General features: G+C 38.1%; 1 protein-coding gene across 3 annotated transcripts in view; it reads left to right on the top strand.

Annotated features, from left to right (window-relative positions):
* CDK8 (cyclin dependent kinase 8) overlaps nucleotides 1–20958 on the top strand; it is a 111525-nt gene that overhangs the window by 44539 nt on the left and 46028 nt on the right. For all 3 annotated transcript variants that reach the window (XM_058689357.1, XM_058689348.1, XM_058689339.1), the window contains exons 2-3: nucleotides 10345–10420; nucleotides 20638–20748. In XM_058689357.1, coding sequence (XP_058545340.1) covers nucleotides 10345–10420; nucleotides 20638–20748 — 187 coding nt within the window. The remainder of the gene's footprint in view (nucleotides 1–10344; nucleotides 10421–20637; nucleotides 20749–20958) is intronic.

The following is a 20958-nucleotide window of genomic DNA, read 5'->3' as shown; positions in this document are numbered from 1 at the left end:
TGTTTTCTTTTGTTTTCTTTTGTTTTCTTTTGTTTTCTTTTCTTTTCTTTTCTTTTCTTTTCTTTTCTTTTCTTTTCTTTCACTTCACTTCATTTCATTCATTTATTTATTTAGAGAGAGAGCTCGAGCAGGGGAGGGGCAGAGGGAGGAGAGTCCACGGGCAGTGTCCACGCCCAGTGCGGCACCAGGCTTGATCCCACCACTCTGGGATCATCACCTGAGCTGGAATCAAGAGTCAGACACTCAACTGACTGAGCCACCTAGGTGCCCTCTCATTCTGATTTCTTGAGTATAGATCCTTTCAGCCCCTATTTTAATCTAAATATACTTGTACCCATGAAAATATTGCTTGGGTATGGTTTAGTCTCATTCCTCTTAAAAATGTTATGTTTCTGCTTAGCTATATGTAGACCCAGTTCATTGCTTTTGACCAGATATTCTCAATACTGTATATGTACACACCATGTGTTACTTATGTATACATAGTATGCCCCTATTTGCTTCCACAACAGTGTCCTCCTTTGACACTATATGAAACCTTTCCTATGGTATATAATCAATCAGGAAAGAAACTGCTGGTGTAGGAAGTATACATACTTAATACCACTACTCCAGATTGCTTTCGAAAATGTACCAGTTTATACTGTTATTAATAGTACATGAGGTTACCATTCCTTTACGTCTGTCACCAGTTTAAATGAGAACCTTTAAATAATGTTAAATGTTAATCTTTAAAGATACTGGAAACAAAAATAGAAGGGAAGAGTGAGAGGGTAGAAGTCTATTGATTTCTTTATGTAGAAAAACTTTCGTAGCCAGATTTTTATTTATAAATTCAGGTTTTACGCTGTGTTGCTAATGACAGAATAAACCCTCTGCATGTGAGAGACAGAGCTGTAATGTAATGACTTCAGATCCCATCCAGTTCATTTGTTCAACAATGAGCATTCATAACAATCTTTTCAATTACAGAGTGTTGTTGACAAGGTAGAATGTACATTAAGGGAGAAGAAGACATTTTTAGGGTGTCGTAATAACATCAATCTTGAATAATTAAAATAATACTTGGAGTATAATATGAATATTTAAGAAACATTTGAGTATATTCGTATGCCTGATGTAATAGTACTTTTAAGAAAACAGTATTTGGGGCCAAGTGGAAATAAATTAGTGGATATGTGAAATAGCAAGAAAGACCAACCATTTGGGAGAAAAATACTATGCATTGATTTCTGGTTTTAGCGTTTCTTAGTTCTTGGACCATGAATGTTAAGGAGAAGAAAAATGATTATAGACAACGAATATTAAGATATGGTTCTTGAAGTCAAGATGCAGTGACTATAAATAACTTTATAGAGTTAATGTTCAGAAAAATGGCACTTTGAGAAGTTGATTTAAAAAGATTGGTAAGTAGTTTACTTTGATGGAAAACCCCTCACATGTAATGATATTTGATCATGTTACTGTAATCTTATAACTGAACAGACAGACAGGAAGGGACCAAGAGTTACTTTCTGACTTCCAAGCTCAGCAGTTTGTTAAATTCTGCATAGCTGTTTCTCCAAACAAGGTGAAGATGAGTTTAAAGTGTGAGAACTAACAAGTTTAGCGTGAATTGCTTGAGATCATGTAGATGGGAGATACTCACTTGTCGGTTTACAAGAAGGTTTATAATTTCTTGGAGCTTGGCATCTGGAGCTGCCAAGAAACTTGAAAGTAATTCCTGATAGGGCATTCTTTTTCACTGCTGTATCTTGGAGACTATACCTGTGCCAAGCACAGGAACCTCCCCCAAAGTGCCAAGAAATCCCCTCAAATCTAGAATTAGTAATTTTAGTAATTTTTAAAATAAACTTGGGTTGCTGACAAAAAAGTTAATTTCTAGATTTCATTTGTCAGGCGATCAAAAGAGTCGAATGTGTTAATATGACAAGGGATTTTAAGCAAAATATAGTGTGGCTAATTAGAATGTGCTCTCAGAGTGTACCCAAATGAAAGGAAGTGTTGTTTCAGTTTGCTTTAATGCACTATAACTTCATGTGAGATTATTGGGCATAAGGCCATCAAGAATGCACCGGTAGTCAAAGTTTATTAGTCTGCCGTAGCAAATGACAGTGGACATCTGGGAACTGTGAGGTATCTCAGCAAGAGGGAGTGGGCAAGGGCTTCGGAGGGTTTGGGCTTGGGCTGCATGGTCTTAAGGAAAGACTGGGGGAGTAGATCAGCTCTGGATTGGATACTCTCATGAAATGGGGTCTGTTTGGTAATTGGGTATCTCAGCATTCTCTTCAAGAGTAGGAGTGAAGCAAAGCTGGGACTCACTGGTAAGAGAACAGTAATCACTCATAAAAGGGCCATTTTAGTCATTCTGCAGCTGTGGTGTTGCCTTAGGCAAACTTTATTTCCTGTGTGCCTTTGTACTGGCATTGCCTCTAATCTGTTAGGTATATCACAATCTGATGATCAGCGGAGTTTATTTTCACTGTTCTCAGCCCCTCATTTTGGCCAAATTCAGCCATTCAGGACACTGTTCTGTAAAATCCAGATCTTCACTCTTGCCAGAATTCCATTGATCAGGAGGCTGTTCAGAGAACCTCAGTTGTTGGACTGAAGTGAGTTCTTTATGTATACTTTTTGTTGTTGTAAGGTTAGTTATTGAATCATCCAAAGCAAAAATGGCTGTGCACATGTAGGACTCTGGAGTCATTTGAGCACTGCAGTATGGCACATGCTGAGATTAACAGGTTTTGTAATCTGTTTCTAAGCAAAGAGCCAAGTCCCAAGTGTGGTTTTGGTGTAGACAGAAACTTTGCTAGGTTTGACATCACAGGGGCTCCCTGTTCTGTTTACTATTTTGAGTTTACTATTTCAGGAGTTGCTTAGTAGTTGAGTGTGATTGCCCAGGAACTAGAGTGAGCGGAGTTGCACCCAAAAGAAAGTGGCTAAAATCTCAGTAATTAGCTTGTTTGCATTATTTTAGTGAAATCATGAGCAAATTGTAGCCAGGTATTGGATTCATACAAGGAGTGATTAGGGATATAAAGAGCAATGTTAAGGGTATTGTTATTAGACATAGCAGATGTCTATTAATAATTCAGAAATTTAAACCAGCATAGAGGATAGAAAAGAGCTGTGGAATGAGACCATGCAGATTTAAGCCTGACAGTCTGGTTCTTGCCATTTAGATCTTGTTCCATGGGTCCTGGGTGGAAGCTGTCTCATTCTCTAGGATCATCTTCTGGAGGATTCTTAGGAATCCTCAATTTGAGGTCTCTGGCTGGGACGGTCTTCCAGTAATTTGAGGATGTGTTGTTATGTCACGGTAATTGAGAGCTGTGCATCCAAGGAGTTCTGCTGTTGTAGTTGTCAACAGAGTATGGCAAGGTCATTTCCATGGGGGTTCAAGTGCAGTCTTTCCCTAATGATGCTTCAAAAATAGCCAGTCACCTAATCTGAGAGCGTATAGAGCTGATTAAGTATCTAGCCAGGGAAGATAAGGTTGAACAGCTCTGGAAAATTAGGTTAACCAAAATTTTTAGAATGGGAGAAAGCAGCTCCTCTATTGATGTGTATATAATACACAAGGATGTAAGGCTTTAGTCAGTGGTTACCCAAGGAGTTAGAACATATTGTGAACAGTGAGGACTTGAACCAATCTGCAAGGCTTCTTGATTTCTACCATCAAGTGTGTTATGTTCGTTCTTAATTGACTAGGATACTGAAACCTAGAAACAAAAATATTGAAACAGTCATTGTACCAGTTTTTCTCTAAGAACATGAGTCTGCCTCTTCTCAGCTCAATGTACATAAATCACCAAACATATGTACATATGTATATATATGTGTATATATGTATATGTACATACACACACACATATGTATATGCACATTAATACATTTTATTTGCATTTAATGTATAACGGCTGAACTCCTTTAATTTGTCAAATAAATCAATTTGGAGAGAACAGAGTTTTTAAAATAAGAAATCCAAAGGTACGTGAAGTGTAAAAGACATCCGCTTTATTATTTTGATTTTGGGACCTAAATTCACAAAAGGCAAAATCAGATGATAATAATATGTGAACTTTAGTCGTGGTATCCAAAGGTAAAAAGTAGTTCCTAAGCCATATTTGAAAATACTAATTGCAGTAAGAACAATAATTATTAGGACCTTTAATCTTTTTAAATAGATTTTATTAAAAATTATTTAAAATATGTCTAAGTCCCAAGGATGTATCTTTAAGAGCATTCTGTCCCAAACTGGAAATACTAAGGTTATTAAAAATACCAAATACTTAAGCAAGTTAGGGGGCTGAATTCACATCTCTGTAGCATTCGGCCAGGGCAGCTCATTGTCGTGCACAATCGCTGAGATTCGTGCTGTGGTCTAGCATATCCTCCCAGACCTTTTCCCTCGGTAGCCGTCATACTGCAGCACAACAGTGACGGTTGCTTATGATCTGCTTACAGATTATTGCATAATAAAGATAATTACATCTTCAGTTTAACACATTACGCTTCACGTAATTCACAATTTTTACTACGTAACTAACAGTGATTGGTTCAGCTGTTTCTTTCTTTCTTTTTTGCTTCTCCCGTAAAGCATGACTTTTTCCATGAAGGAAGTACCGTACTGATTTACATTCTGGCTCAAGCTCCTTGATCTGGCTGACGACTCTGTAATGTTTTTCTGTCATTGCAGCTGACAATGTAATTCTCCAGAACAGGCTCTTACACCCCAAACAACTTCTTTTGACACTGTAATCAATACCTTATGATTTTACGTAGTGCACCTGGCTTCTAAAACTGCTGTTGAGAAGTCCACAGGTATCCTGATTCCTGATTCTTTTTTTAAAATTTATTTTTATTGAGATATAATTCACATATAGCATTGTGTAAGTTTAAGTTGTACAACTTGTTGACTGATAAACTTGTATATTGTAATATGACTACCACTGTAGTGTAGCTAACACTTTTTTTCCCCCCCTAGTGGGAACAATTAAGATACAGTCTCTTAGCAACTTTGAAGTTTATAATATAGTATTGTTATCTATAATCACTATCCTGTTCATTAAACATCTCCCTGTGCCCCTCGCCCCAGGTAGTCACCATTCTACTTTCTGTTTTTATGAGTTCAGGGATTCCACATATAAGTGATATCGTACAGTATTTTCTTTATGGGATTTATCTCACTTAACTTAATGTCCTCAGGTTCATCCGTGTTGTCACAAATGGCAGGATTTTCTTCTTTCTCGTGGCCAATATTGATCCTTTCTAAGTGGCCCATTACCTGTCTCCACCGGAAGCTTGTAAAATCCGCTCATCTCCACTTTTCTGAAAGATGTAGGTATTGTGTCTTGATGTGGGTCTGTTTTCAGCTATTTGTGGTGGGAACTCATTGGACCCTTTCAGTTTTAGAAACCCTATCATTCAGTTTGGGAAGTTGCCTTGAATTACTTCTTTTCTCTGTTCTTTCTTTCTTAACTGCTAATTACTTGTATATTGGATTTCATGGACTGGTTGTCTAATTTTTCTGTTTCTCTTTCACATTTCTTATTTTATTCTATTTTCTAGAAATATCTCTTCAGCTTTATCTTCCACTCAACCAGTTCTACTTCCAGAGTTATCTCGTACTGTCAGTTCTCTGATCTTGGAGGATTTTGCTGGATGCCTCTAATTGGTCCTCAGTTTTCTTCACTGTCAGTGTCTGATCTAGTTTTCTCTTGGGTCTTGTTAATCAGTTAGTGTTTGTCCACTTACTTTCTAGTTTCCAAAGTTTTGTGCTGCCTCCTCTCCATTTCTCATCCATGTGAGTTAATATTTTTAAAAAATTTCTTTGCCATTGTTTTAGTAGGGTTTTAGGAAGGAAGTGAAATTTCATATGTGTGTTCATTACTCTTTTGTACCAAAACACTGCTCATTTTTTTTACCCGCTCCTTTACGGCCATTTTCTATTACTGGCTTTACTCTTTCGTCATGGTTCCATTCTCTTCCTTTCGGCTTCCTCATGTAACACACTTTCCCTCAGCTTTCTTTATTATTTTTAATGTAGTATTTTCTTGTCATACTTACGTTTTTTTACTCTCCCTGAAGTGAAGCACATATACTCTGTGTACCCCTCTTTGGACACAGATGACACAGCTGACCCCCTCCCATCTTCCCTCTGCCTGTTTCTAAAATCTCATCCATCCTCAGGACTGTGAGCATGTTTCATGATGTTAAACTGCTGCTGCTACTCTCTGCTATTCTCTGAGCATGTCACACCTTCCCCATCTTCTGTATTTTTGTACGTATCGTTCCCACTTTCTGCAACGTCTGCTCTTGCTACTGATTTCTCTCCACAGCCCCTCCCTCCTTTCCTCACAAACTTCTGAAATCTTGAAAATCTCTGCTTAGGTAGCCTCTTTCTGAAGCTTTCTTTCATCTTGCTTCAACCCTTCAAGTTGTAGTTGGTCCCTTCTATTTATAGCACTTAAAACACTATATTGCAATTATTTATTTATGCAGGCTGACTACTTGAACCGGGTCATGACTGAAACTGGGGAACAAATCCTTTTCCTCTCCAATGTGCCTTTTTACTAAAAAGTGACTGTGTGGATGGATATATAAATAAATGTGCTCTGTAAACCACAAAGTGCTGTTATATTATGACGGTAATTCAATGATTTTCAAGAGGAGGTTGCCTTTTTGATTATCAAACATCTAAAGTTTTTCTATTCTCCCATTTCACCTTTCTTTCTCATCACTTACCTTTATAAAATATAACACATGTAATTACTTGGGATGGGGGAGAGAACTGTTTGCAGATTAGAATTTTTCAGTTCATTGAGAAGACATTTGCATATGGCAGCTTGGCCATTTACATACGAGAGAAATTCAGGGCTGTTGTTAAGGAGGTGAATGGGTAAGTCTTGGGTTTAATTTATTTTCTTTCCCACCACTCTCTTTCTCCTTGGAGTGCCCAGATCTAGGATGCTATCCTCAAATAGTACCTATAACAATCCCTTGTACTCACTCCTGGGTTAACCATCTGGTTAAACCAGTACCGTGTATGTGAAAGTGTCTAGCAGACGTATTCTAGTCCTGACGTCATTTTATTTTTGCATCCCCCTCTTCAACTTCATGTTTTTAATTCTTTCACACATCATTCAGACATAGTGAACATTGAGTGTAGGTACACTTAATGTATTTTTAAAATAATGAGTGCCCATGGGGCTTTACTAGAAAGTATGTTATAAAGCCGATTGTCATAAGACAGATCTTTTTTTCAGAAAAATAATGTTGGAATTGGGATTTTTTTTTCCCCCACAGCTAAGGATTTGGTGTAAATATATTGCAATCACGAAGATAAAGCTACGTATGTTTTAATAATTCGAGATAATAAAGTAGTAAATGTACTTAAATGAATAGATTTTATTCAACCAAACCTCCTTTCATCCTTTCAAATCTTGAACTCTACCACCTTTGCCCGTACTTTTATTTTGTAGGTTTATTGATTTGGAGAGGGAGTGGGGGAGGGGGAGAGAGAGAGAGGGAGAGAGAATCCTAGGTAGTCTCCGTGCTGGGAGCATGGAGCCAGATGCGGGGCTTGAACTCAGGAACCGTGAGATCATGATCTAAGCCGAAGTCCGGAGTCGGGACGCTTCACTGACTGAGCCGCCTAGGTGCCCTCCTCTTACTTTTAGTATATGACCTAATTTCCAACATCGGGAAGATTCGAAGCCGTCAGGTGAGAACCCTCCCTGAAAGTGTTTCTCCTTCTAGCCTTGTTTAATCTCTCCTCAGCATTTTCGTCTTTGCTCTCTTAACTTTTACCTGCCTCTCTCCCTCTTCCGTCAGCAGCTCCTTCGCTCTGGATTCTTCCTGGCCGTGCTTAACCTACTCAGTTCTCTTCCCTCTTAAAATAATAGTAACTCTGTAAGCTGGCGCATCAGTCCAGCTACCGGTGTACTTTCTCCCTCTCAGATGTCTCCGTTTATCATCTTAGTTTGCTTGTGCCCCATTCGTCGCCAGCTGCTGCAGTGCGGACTCTGCCGTTACATCACCTCAGCTGTTCTCGCCCGGTCTGCTCTCTGGTGACTTCATCGTTGCTAAGTTCAGCGAACGCTTCTTCACCTCGCTAGTCTCCTCCGCAGCTTTCGCTACTATTTCCTATTCTACCCTTTTTGAAACTTTTTTTTTTTTTTCCACCTCTCTGGCGTCACTTTACTCCCATGGCTTTGATTACCGTGTGTGTCCTAATTCTAGTAAACGCGTGTCTTCAGCTTTCTCTCGAGCTTTAGACTTGTTGGCTCAGCTTGCCGTCCTCACTCTGGTATCTCGGATGTACCGCAGACACGACCTACACAAAACGGAGCTGGCTTCTTCTGCCCTCGGTCCTTTTCCTCCCGTTTCTTATGTCGGTCGGTAATGTTGCTGGTAACCTGCTGCCTCGGCACAAGTCGTTATCTTTGGCTCCTCCTCCTTCCTTGTGACCAGTGTCCTGTCACCAAGTGCCACTGGTCCTGCCTCGCCGAGGCACTCCGGTCCGTGTCCTCCGTATAGAAACCACCGTTGTGCAGCCACCGCCGCCGTCTCTCAGCTGAAGTACTTTAACGCTGTTTACTTTTCAGGGGCTTCTCTGCCTCCTGTTCTTATTTGCTCTCCCAAAGCATTCAGAAGGCAGCCAAAGACACGTTTTCCCAATAAAATAGGATTGATATTCTCTTATGAAAGAGATCTTTAACGGAGGGCTTCCTGTTATTCTTGGAGCGGAAAGACTTATGTTCTGCTTCCCGATTAATGTCCTGAGCCTCATCCCCCGTTGTTTACGATGTCTGTTCTCCTCAAATGCTTTTGTCTCGCCTCATGCGTCTTCACGCTGTGTTGCCGTCTTAACTCAAGCCGCGTACACGTACACAAATACACATACCCCCACATCAGCAGTTCTCACACTCCGATCTGGGAACCGCTCGTTACCCCCAGAATCCTTTCAGAGAATCCGAAGGTCAACACGATTTTCCTCCTAGTGCTGTGATGTCACAGTTGACCCTTGAGTACGTGGGGGTTGGGGGCGCCGACAGCCTACGCGGTCACCACGGTCCACAATGCACATATAACTTTTAGTTCCCTAAGAACTTGACTGCTTAAGCCATAAGATCACATAAACAGCAAATTAAACACACGTTTTTTTGTGTTACGTATGTTATTTCCTGTGTTCTTAACAATAAAGAAAGCTTGAAAAAAGAAAATGTTACTGAAGCGAGAAGAGAAAATATATTTACAGTACTGTATTGTATTTGTTGAAAAAAATCTGCATATAAGTGGACCTGTGCACCTCAAACCCATATTGTTCAAGGGTCAGTGGTATTTCCTTTCTCACCGTCTCGTGAGTGTACAGTGGGTTTTTTCCCCAAAGGTGTCATAACGTGACATCATCGCTCTGCTGGCTAACGGATAGGTGCTGTGTATTCTGTTTTTAAAAGTTCCCATTTTTAAAATCGAAGAGGGTAAATACTGATAGATATGACGAACAAAACCTCGCAGGTCCTCAGTAATATCCAAGAGAGTAAAGGGGTCCTGAGTCACAACAGTGTGAAAATTGCCACTTAGGCCCCAGTTGAATGGTGTTTCTTCTGAGAAGTCCTTGCTTAGGTCCTCCCCCAGAGTAACCGTTGAGTAACCTCTGCGGTTTGCGCTTGCCCTATCATAGCGCTTAGATTGTACTGCGGTATGTTAGTTACTTATCTGTCTAGGCCAGCAGACACGGAAAGCTCCATAGAAGAAGGAACTCTGCTGTAACCCCCATACCGAGCACAGTTCTGAATACATAGTAAGTGCTTAGTAAACACATGTTGAGTGAATCTCTTCAAAGGTATTTGGGAGATAGGAGGACTATAACATGTTTGAAATTATAACCGTCTTGTACTTTACTGATGCATTCATTTCTTAATTTTTTTTTGACCCACCGATATCCGAATGGGTTTTAGGAAGCAAGGTTATGTGCGTGTGTGTGTGTGTGTGTGTGTGTGTGTTGAGGGTACAGTACACACGCACACGTGTGTATAAAAGGAAATCTATACGTATCATTGCTGAAAGTCTGGAGCTCCATTTCTGAATCTTTGTCTTCCCCAAACCATGGAGGCTTGGACAAGTCTTTTTATTACTTTGAATGTAACTTTCCTCATCAAATAATGGGATTGAACTAGATTATCTAAAAACTTCTTCCTATATGATACTATTTAACACATGTGAAAAGTGGTCTGTGTATCAAATATGTGGCTTATATTTATTTATATTTTATATTCCTAAAAATGCACATAAATTTAGTTTTATCTGTATATTAAAATCACTTTGTTTTTGCAGGAAAGATGATAAGGACTATGCTTTAAAACAAATAGAAGGAACTGGGATCTCTATGTCGGCATGTAGAGAAATAGCAGTAAGTGAAGCTCTTTTTATAATCATTATCATTTGACTCATGAATGTCAACCATGTGGTCTCTGAATTGTATTTGTCACATATACACATTAATTGAAAGTTGGTAAATATTTTTCATATTGACCATTTGTAGAAAAATCTATTTCTTTCCTAAGAGAACTAAAGGTGGCATGTAGTTCTAGCAAAAATGTCTGCATAAATTCATTTATTTGGGAGTACGTCAGTCTTAGTTGTTTATATAAATATATATTTTTCTGATAAATGTCACTAAATATTAAGGGTCCAGTTATTATTTCATTGGGTGCAATAAAAGTAACTTTGTAGGAACCTATATGTTCATTAAAACTAGTATTTCTATTTTAATGAGATTGATGTCATTACATGAACTTAAAATGAGATTGTGTTACTTGATTTTTATTGTATCTGTTCATTTGAATATGTTAAAAATATGCGCTGTTTTCTTTTGGAAACTTAGCTTTCCATATGGCATTAGAATCTCATTTTAATCCCAGAGGAAAATATTCATCTTAATGCACTATTAAATAATTATTCACAGATTTAAACTGAGTTTTACTTTCTTTTTTTTTTTTTTTTAATTTTTTTTTTTTTTAATTTTTTTTTCAACGTTTTTTATTTATTTTTGGGACAGAGAGAGACAGAGCATGAACGGGGGAGGGGCAGAGAGAGAGGGAGACGCAGAATCGGAAACAGGCTCCAGGCTCCGAGCCATCGGCCCAGAGCCTGACGCGGGGCTCGAACTCACGGAGCGCGAGATCGTGACCTGGCTGAAGTCGGACGCTTAACCGACTGCGCCACCCAGGCGCCCCAACTGAGTTTTACTTTCATGAGATTTACTTCAGTTTTTACTATTGTGGCACTGTGGGTCCAAATTTATCTTTTCTGGCTGTAATCAGAATATTATAGAATATATATTATAATCTTGTTGCTTTTAGCCCTTGTATCTATCCACAGATAATAGGCTATTGTGAGCTAGATATATTAACTTAGATAATTTTACTCATTTAGTAGATTTATACCACTGGGTTTTCATTCATTTGTTGTATGTCATGTTGACAGGAACTAGAGTAGGTAAAAGTAAAGAAACAGAACAGTCAGGGTCCCTGGCCTTGAGTATTTACATGCTGATGAGGAAAGACACTCATATATCTTATAATAATGGTATACCAAGCACAGTGGTAGAACTGTATGGAGAATGGGAAAAGGATCTACATCTAACGGAGAAAATCAAGGAAGGTTCCAGGAAGACATGTAAGAATTACCTCCACGAGGGAAGAGTAGAGGTGAGGTGGAGGGTATGCCATGCTGGAAATTATCTTTCATGTAATTGATAGATTTTTAATGCTCTTGAATCTAGAGGAAGGATATCTGTACATTAACTATCAGTTCTTCCAGCATCTACAGTCCTGTATATTCTAGTTAGTTTTAAAGAATTAAAATCCGGGGCACCTGGGTGGCGCAGTCGGTTGGGCGTCCGACTTCAGCCAGGTCACGATCTCGCGGTCCGTGGGTTCGAGCCCCGCGTCAGGCTCTGGGTTGATGGCTCAGAGCCTGGAGCCTGTTTCCGATTCTGTGTCTCCCTCTCTCTCTGCCCCTCCCCTGTTCATGCTCTGTCTCTCTCTGTCCCAAAAATAAATAAATGTTGAAAAAAAAAAATTAAAAAAAAAAAAAATAAATAAATAAAGAATTAAAATCCATTGAACTGTGGTTAGTGATGTTAGATGTCATGATAGAGATTTTCTTTGGAGGGGTCAGGGAGTGATGGAAAGTGGAGACAAGGGAACTTTCAGGATTCTAGTAATGTGCTGTTTCTTGTTCTTGTTCTGGGTTTGGTTACGTGGGTTTAGTATGTGAGAACTCACCGAGCTGTGCACTTAATGGGTTTGTGTGCTCTTCTCTGTGTTTATTAAACTTCAGCAAAATGTTTTGAAAACAGCTCATTTGGGGCGCCTGGGTGGCGCAGTCGGTTGAGCGGCCGACTTCAGCCAGGTCACGATCTCGCGTCTGTGAGTTCGAGCCCCGCGTGGGGCTCTGTGCTGACAGCTCGGAGCCTGGAGCCTGTTTCCAATTCTGTGTCTCCCTCTCTCTCTGCCCCTCCCCCGTTCATGCTCTGTGTCTCTCTGTCCCAAAAATAAATAAAAAACATTGAAAAAAAAAAAATTTAAAAAAAGAAAACAGCTCATTTTAGGAACAGACATTCTTCATGTGTATGTTGATAACTGTAAATGAAGTTAAGCTCGGAAATAAATATGAACACTTATTTTTAACGTATATGATTATGGTTTTTCAACCTAAAGTGAGCACAAATTTTTATTTTTGATGAAATTTACTATTTTTTCCTTTTCGTGACTGTTGTTTTCTGTGCCTGACTGAAGAAATCTTTACCCACGGATTGTGAAGATATTTTCCTGTGTTTCCTTCTAAAAGCTATATAGTTTTGGTTGTACGCTTTAGTTTGGGTTCTGTTTAATTCATTTTTGTTTGTATACATGTGATGTAAGGTTTGAGCTTCTCCCCTCCCCTTGTAAAAACTTAAATGACTATGTAAGTGTGAACTGTTCTGGGCTCTCTTCCATTCTTACTGATCTCTTTGTCTGCCCTTATGCCATTATGAGGTCACTCTAGCTTTACAGCAAGATTTGAAGTAAGATTGTATAAGGCCACCAGCTTTAGTCCTCTGTTTCAGGATTGTTTGGGCTATTTTAGGTCCTTTTCAGTATCATATGAATGTTTGAATCAGCTCATTTTTATTTCTAAAATATGCATGCTGGGATTATGGTTTGGATCAATTCGGGGAAAACTAATATCTTAATAATATTGCATTCAGTCCATGAAACTCAAAAGATAAACTTTCTGTTTTTTAATATTTTCTTTAATTTTTCTCAATAGTGTTTTGTAGTTTTACCTCTTTTCATCTTTGTATTTTTTTTCTTATTGCACTGACTTGGCTTCCATATAATGTTGAAGAGTAATGAGGGCGGACATCTTTGACTTGTTCCCAGTCTTGGGGAAAGTGTTTTCAGTGTTTCACTATTAGATAAAATGCCAGCTATAGGTTTTTATAGATGCTGTCAGTCAGACTTAGGAAGCTCTTTCTAGTTTTTTCATAAGTGGTATTGAATTTTATCAGATGCTTTTTTTCTACGTGTACTGAAATGACCCTATAGTTCTCTTTTATTCTGTTTCATTGGTAGACCGCATTGATTTTTAATGTTTGTCCAATTTTGCATTCTTGAAATAATCCCTGCTTGGTTGTTTATTGCTAGATTTGATTTACTAGTGTGTTGTTAAGGAGTTTTAACTGTATGAGTTTGAAGGATGTTGTTCTATAATTATCTTTTCTGTAATGTCTTTGTCTTTGGTATCAAGATTATGCTGTCCTCGTGAAACACGTTATGCAGCATTTCTTCATCCCCTGTATTCTGAGTTTCTGTAAGATTGGTAGTTTTTCTTCTATAAATATTTGATAGAATTCACAAACTAATATTATATCCTTAATAGCATCTAGTATTTGATATTTTGTATTTTTTATGTAGTTTGTCTATTTCACGCAAGTTGTTGATTTATCAGCACCTAGTTGTTCATATTATTCCCGTATCTTTTCATATCTGTAGCTTCTGTAGTGATGTCCTGTTTCAGTGGAGGTTGGTAATTTGTATTTTCTCTCTATATTATCGATCTCTACTCTCTATTATTTTTTTTCCTTCTACTTTTGGCTTACATTTCTTTTTTATCTTCTTAAGGTGGAACCTTAGGTCATTGATTTTTATTTATTTATTTTTTATTTATTTTTTTTTTTTATTTATTTTTGAGACAGAGACAGAGCATGAACGGGGGAGGGTCAGAGAGAGGGAGACACAGAATCTGAAACAGGCTCCAGGCTCTGAGCTGTCAGCACAGAGCCCGATGAGGGGCTTGAACTCACAGACCGTGAGATCATGACCTGAGCCGATGTCGGCCGCCCAACCGATTGAGCCACCCAGGCGCCCCGGTCATTGATTTTTAAATGGTTCTTTTCAATAAGCAATTAAAACTGTAAATTTCCCTTTAAGCTGTGTTCTACTTGCATTCCATAAGTTTTGTTACATTGTATTTTCATTATCATTTAGTACAGAATATTTTCAATTTTCTTTGTGATTCTTTTCTTTTATTGATGGGTTATTTAGAAATACATTGTTTAATTTTTTAAACATGTGTGGAGCAGAATAGAAAACCCAGAAATGAACCCACAAGTGTGTCAGTTAATCTTTGACAAAGGAGAAATGAATTTATAATGGGAAAAAAGACAATCTCTTCAACACACAGTATTGGGGAAACTGGACAGCTATATGCAAAAGAATGAAACTGGACTACTTTCTTAAACAGTACACAAAAATAAACTCAAAATGGAATAAAGGCCTAAATGTAAGACATGAAACCATAGAAATCCTTGAAGAGAGCACAGGCAGTCAATTCTCTTCACATCATCCATAGCAACACTTTTGTAGATATGCCTCCTGAGGTAAGGGATACAAAAGCAAAAATAAACTGTTGAGACTACATCAAAATAAAAAGGTTCTGCACAGCGAAGGAAACAGTCAACAAAACTAGAAAGCAACCCACTTAATGGGAAAGATATTTGCAAATCAAGTATCTAATAAAAGGTTAGTGTCTAAAATATATAAAGAACTGATAAAACTGAACACTCAAAACAAATAACCCAGTTAAAAAATAGGCAGATGACGTGAATAGGCATTTCTCCAAAGAAGACATCCAGATGGCCAATAGACAAAAAAGACGCTCAACATCACTCATTATCAGGGAAATGCAAACCAATACTGCAATGAGCTATCACCTTATACCTGCCGGAATGGCTAAAATCAAAAACAGAAGAAACAATACGTGTTGGCGAGGCTGTGGAAAAAAAGGAATCTTCTTGCACCATTGGTGGGAATGCAAACTGGTGTAGCAACTGTGGAAAACCGTATGGAGGTTCCTGAGAAAGTTAGAAATAGAACTACCCTAGGGTCGCCTGGGTGGCTCAGGTGGTTAAGCGTCTGACTTCAGCTCAGATCATGATCTAACAGTTTGTGGGCTCAAGCCCCACGTCAGGCTCTGTGCTGACAGCTCAGCAGCTGGCCGCTGCTTCAGATTCTATGTCTCCCTCTCTCTCTGCCCCTCCCTCCCTCCCTCCCTCCCTCTCAAAAATAAACATTAAAAAAAGTTTGTTTCTTTTAATAAAAAAAAAAAAATAGAACTACCCTAGGATCCAGTAATCACACTAACTGGGTATTTACCCCTAAAATGCAGAAACACTTGTTCAAAGGTATACATGCACCCGTGTGTTTATTCCAGTATCATTTACAATAGCCAAATTATGGAAGCAGCCCATAGCTATCGTCAGACCTATGGCATAAATTCAGAATTTATTATTTTTGCCATATTGTAAAGTTTTAATATTATAAATCAATGTCATTTTGAGAATATTGGAGATTTTCTTATCTTCTCACAGCTACACATGGTATTTATTAACAAGATACAGCTTCAAATATTATTAATTTTTTATTTATTTGTACTTTAAGAGTTCAAATTAAGGGTGATATTAGATGGCACAATTAGAATGAATTAAGTTTGTAATGAATGACATATTAAGACGTTTATATTTTTAGCAGTGATCTTAGTATTCAGGAAATTACGGGAATTTGTTCCCAGTAGAATTAGAAGAATTTAGGTGATTTTTGTGATGGAAACCACTGCTTAAGCTTATTCAAACCTTTTCTTTAATTTTTTTTAACTCAAAATCTTCAAAAAGGCAAAAAAAAAAAAACAGCCTTAGAAAATGTTAAGAAATATGTAACTACATGCTGTGGGCTCTGTACAGGGTGATGAAATGCTGAAGTTCTTTTCATCAGCTTTGAAAACTGGGATGTTCCCAGTGCCAGAGTACCAATGTCAAAGCACTGTCTGTGGCACTTAAAGCCCTAGCCAGATAAACCTGTGCTTTACTTGGCTTGACCACTTACTAGCTTGTAGGGCCCAAGGCAAGATAACTGTGTTTTTGTTTCCTCATCTGTAAAATGGTAACAGTGTCTCATAGGGTTTATCGTGAGGAGCTTAGCATACTTCTTTGGACACAATAAACTCCAGGTAAATGTTAGCTGCTCTCAGTAATGGGTTACCACTACTGCAGCCGCAGCCTAGGATTGCCTGCTTACTTGCATTTGTCTCCCACTGGCGAACCTCAGCAAGTCTTAGCACATTTTATGTCCAGGACCTAGTGTATCTCCCACAGTGGCTGGCATGTAGGAGGTATTTGGTTAATGTTAGCCCTGCTAAATGTAGCACAGCTCCCTGGTTTTTTGGAAGTACTTCAATAGAAATATTTACTTAGATGTAATTCCCCACTGAGACTCGGTTCCATCTCTAATCCCACAGTGACCCATCCCCTGATAAATCTCCCTTAAAAAAACACCCCGCATAGAGTGTTTTACTTACTCACTAATAGTAGTTATTTACTGAGTTAGTTTACCAAGGCTGCCATAGCAAACTACTATGGACTGGGTGGCTTAAGCAACAGAAACTGACTCTCTCCGTGGTAGAACTTGTAAGTCCAAAATTGGAGAGTCTGCAGAGTTGGGTTTCCTCTGTGGCTTCTCCTGGTTTTGCAGACGACTATTCTCTTGTGACCTCTTGGAAGGTCCTGTCTGTACCAGCTGCCCTTGTGTCTCTCTGTGTGTCCTACCTAATCTCTTCTTATAAGGTCACCATTCAGATTGGATTAGGGCCACCCTAGTGACCTTATTTTAACTTAATTGCCTCTGTAAAGGTCTTATGTTCTGATACAGTCACATTCTGAGGTACTGGCAGTTAAGGCTTCAACATATGAATGTGAGGGAGAACACAGTTCAGTCCATAACACTTACTGTTACTTACTTACTATGATAATGATAGCACTGACTGTTAATATATTTTTAAATGATTACCCTCGAAGATTTGTTGTCTGACTCATCAGGTAGATGTTTTAAAAATAGAAGTGGATTTTTTTTTAAGTTTATTTATTTATTCTGAAAGCTAGGGGAGAGGCAGAGAGAGTGAGGAGAAGAGAGAGAGAATCCCAAGCAGGCTCTGAACTCGTGCAGAGCCCATTGAGGGGCTCTAACCCACAAACTGCGAGATCATGACCCGAGCCGTAATCAAGAGTTGGATGCTAAACCGACTGAGCCACCCAGGCGCCCCAAGAAGTAGATTCTTAAGAGAAGTAGACTGGTTTTTATGATGAAAGCAGTGATCTTAGTCCACAGGTCAGAAGCCAAAGGGTGTTTTGTGTGATGCCTGTACATTTGTATATATTTTTTAATTCACAAATTCATTAATCATCAAATACCTAATGAGTGCCTACCAGGTGCCCAGGCAGTGTGCTAGAACCTAGCAGTGAAATGGTGAGCAAGGCACTGTGCCTGTCACTGTGCATTTCACACCCTAGTATATATTTAGACATCTGTGCTTATGAAGTATAATGAGAAATAGCCCCCCCCCCCCCCCCCCAGAGTGTTAGGTCTTGGAAGGTATTGGTATTAGAGTGTTGGCTTTGTGTTTTAAAAGTCAATTAATTAGTTTTAAAAGCATTTAAAGCCTGATTGTAACCACTACCCAGGACTATGACCATGAGCAAATTATTTAATACCCTCAAACCACTATTTTCTCATTTATAAAATAGAAACAATATAAATATTTCATGCAGTAATTTATGATTAAGCGAGATAAGGCATGTCCTCTGCTTATTTAGCACCATGTTTGGCCCTCTAGAGAACTTAATAAAGTATGTTGCTGGTTGTTTCCCCCACTTCCCCAGTACAGGAGCTAAGCCTCATCTTGGAAGTAAAATTGAGGGGTTATCTAAGAATAGCTTTATATGCAGGTTTCTAATGGAGTTTGTTGTAATTTCTACCCTGCCACTTTCCAGAAATGATTTGAAATAGTGCCTGAGAAGTGTGTTCCAATCGTGAGATAATAGAGGAAACGCTTGACCCAGAACTAAGGTGAACTTAGCACTAGGGCTGGCTCTCCAGCCAGCTGGATTATCCTGGGTGACTCCGAGGTCTAGACTTCCCCTATCAGATTCTTTGCCTTGTTTACTAATTAGGAAATGGTTAATCTTAAATACTGCCCCTTTAGGTTTCTGAGGATTTGTGCGTACTCTCTAAAGTCTCATAGCTTTGAAATTATATTCTAAAAGCAGAAATAGATAACTTGAATTTAATCTTGCTTCTGAATAAAATAATGATCACTTTCCAGAGAATAATCGTTAATGTAAGTGATTTAACATACAGTCCATTCATAGTCTTTCCTTTGCTGAATTCATTTTAGAGTCCCTAATATATTGTTAACATTGTATTTATATTAATTCTTGTTTTGGTAGCAGTGTTCTTATAAAACGTACTGAAGTCGTAAGTTCCAAGACCTTGACTTTCTCACATGGCTGTCATGTATTTGGAACACATTTGGAAGCCACTGTGTAAGTCGGTTGTAACTGATAAATACGTAGTATGAGGCTTCATGAGAAATTTTTTCTTGTCATTGTTGGAGCTGTTGTTTCTTTTTTTGCTTGACAAGGTAGGAATACTTTTTAACCTTTTAATCCTAATGGATTATTAGGACCACATTGGTTATGAAATGGGAATAAAATAAGGAGATAAAAGATTTTAGATAAAAGAATGTCCTTCTAGGAAATGAGAAAGGTTAAACCCATAAAAATGTGTTCTACTTAGATGTTTCTGTCAGCATAAGTTCTTTATTATTTTATTAAAGGCTAAAATATTTTAATCAATTTTACTATATATTTGAAATGCCTGAGAAAATAGGTACCATATCTCACAGAATTACAGATCTTAATTCTCATCTGCTATTTGATATTGATAAATGTTGTATTTTCTAATGTCGTGATTAGTTTTTTTTTAAAGAATTGCAAACTACACATTTAAGTTCAATTGTTTTATGATGTCAAAACATAGACAACTAGCAAAATGGGAGAAAACATTTGTAAATCATTTATCTGATAAGGGATTAATATCTACGCTAAAGGATCACAGCAACAAGAAGAAAAAAACAATTCAAAATTGGGCAAAAGACTTTGGATAGACATTTCTTCAAAGGAGGTATACAAATGACCAATGAGCACCTTAAAGAAGATGCCTAACCCATTGTTAGGGAAAAGGCAAATCAAAACCACAGTGCGATACTACTTCATATCTGTTACAATGTGGCTGTTATTAGAGAGGGGGGAGAAAAAGGAAAATAGGTGTTGATGAAGATGTGGAGAAATTGGAACCCTCATGCGTTGCTGATGGGAATATAAAATGGTACAGCTGCTGTGAAAACCGGTTTGGTGTTGCCTCCAAAAGTGAACCACAGAAGTCTCAGACATACGATCCACCAGTTCCACTCCTGGGTATATTTCCAAAGAATCGAAAGCAGAGACTCAGGTAGCTGTATACCAGTGTTCACAGCAGCATTATTTACAGCAGCCCAAACATGGAAACAACTCAAGTACATCAGCAGATGAATGGATAAACAAAAGGTGGTACATACATACCGTGGAATGTATTCAGCCCTAAGCAAGGAAGGAAATTATGACGCTGCTAGTGCTACAGTGTGGCTTAACCTTCAAGACATTATGCTAAGTGAAATAAGCCAGACACCAAAGGACAGATACTGTAGGATTCTAATACTTTAAAAGAGGTACCTAGAGTAGGCAAATCCATAGAGACGATGTAGAGTAGAGGTTAGCAGTGGCTGAGAGAAGAGAAGGGAAATGGGGAGTTATTGTTAAATGGGTACAGAGTTTCTGTTTAGGATCATAAATAGTTCTAAAATGGGTAGTGGTGATGGTTGCAAACATTTTGAGGAGACTTAATGCTATTGAATTGTACACTTAAAATTGTTAAAATGGTAATTTTAATGTTATGTATTTTATCACAAAAAAATAAAAATGAAATAAGAAAACCAACTAAACAATAACAGCAAAACAGATTTACTCAATTATATCTTTTCCAAACAGTTTTTCCTCATCTGTATGGACACTTTTAAAATAGTGTGGGTAGTTATGAGATTTTTAGGATTGATTACCATTGGGTTTTTATTGCCTGTGAATTACAAATGGTGTGGTTTATTTAACATGATTTTCATAGCAAAAATTTTTAATGGATCTTCCTTATTTTGCAGTTACTTCGAGAGCTTAAGCATCCAAATGTCATCTCTCTTCAAAAGGTGTTTCTGTCTCATGCTGATAGGAAAGTGTGGCTTCTGTTTGACTACGCTGAACATGACCTCTGGGTAAGGTGAATTGTGGTAGGCATCAAGTCATTGGTTTTAGTCAGGGATTAAAGGTGACTAAAAACAATTTTAGGAGTTTATCTTACTGTGAGATTTACATTTTTTTAAGTAAAAGTGACCTCACAGAATATGGTTGATGAATTACCAAGACTAGGGTATTTTGCTTTGTATTATTACTTTTTGATCTTATCAATTTGATCTTTGTAACGT

The sequence above is a fragment of the Neofelis nebulosa genome, chromosome 1 (genome assembly GCF_028018385.1).
Source record: "Neofelis nebulosa isolate mNeoNeb1 chromosome 1, mNeoNeb1.pri, whole genome shotgun sequence".
NCBI lineage: Eukaryota > Metazoa > Chordata > Mammalia > Carnivora > Felidae > Neofelis > Neofelis nebulosa.
Note: the sequence above shows the minus strand (reverse complement) of the source record. Positions and strands in the feature narration are given on the sequence as shown.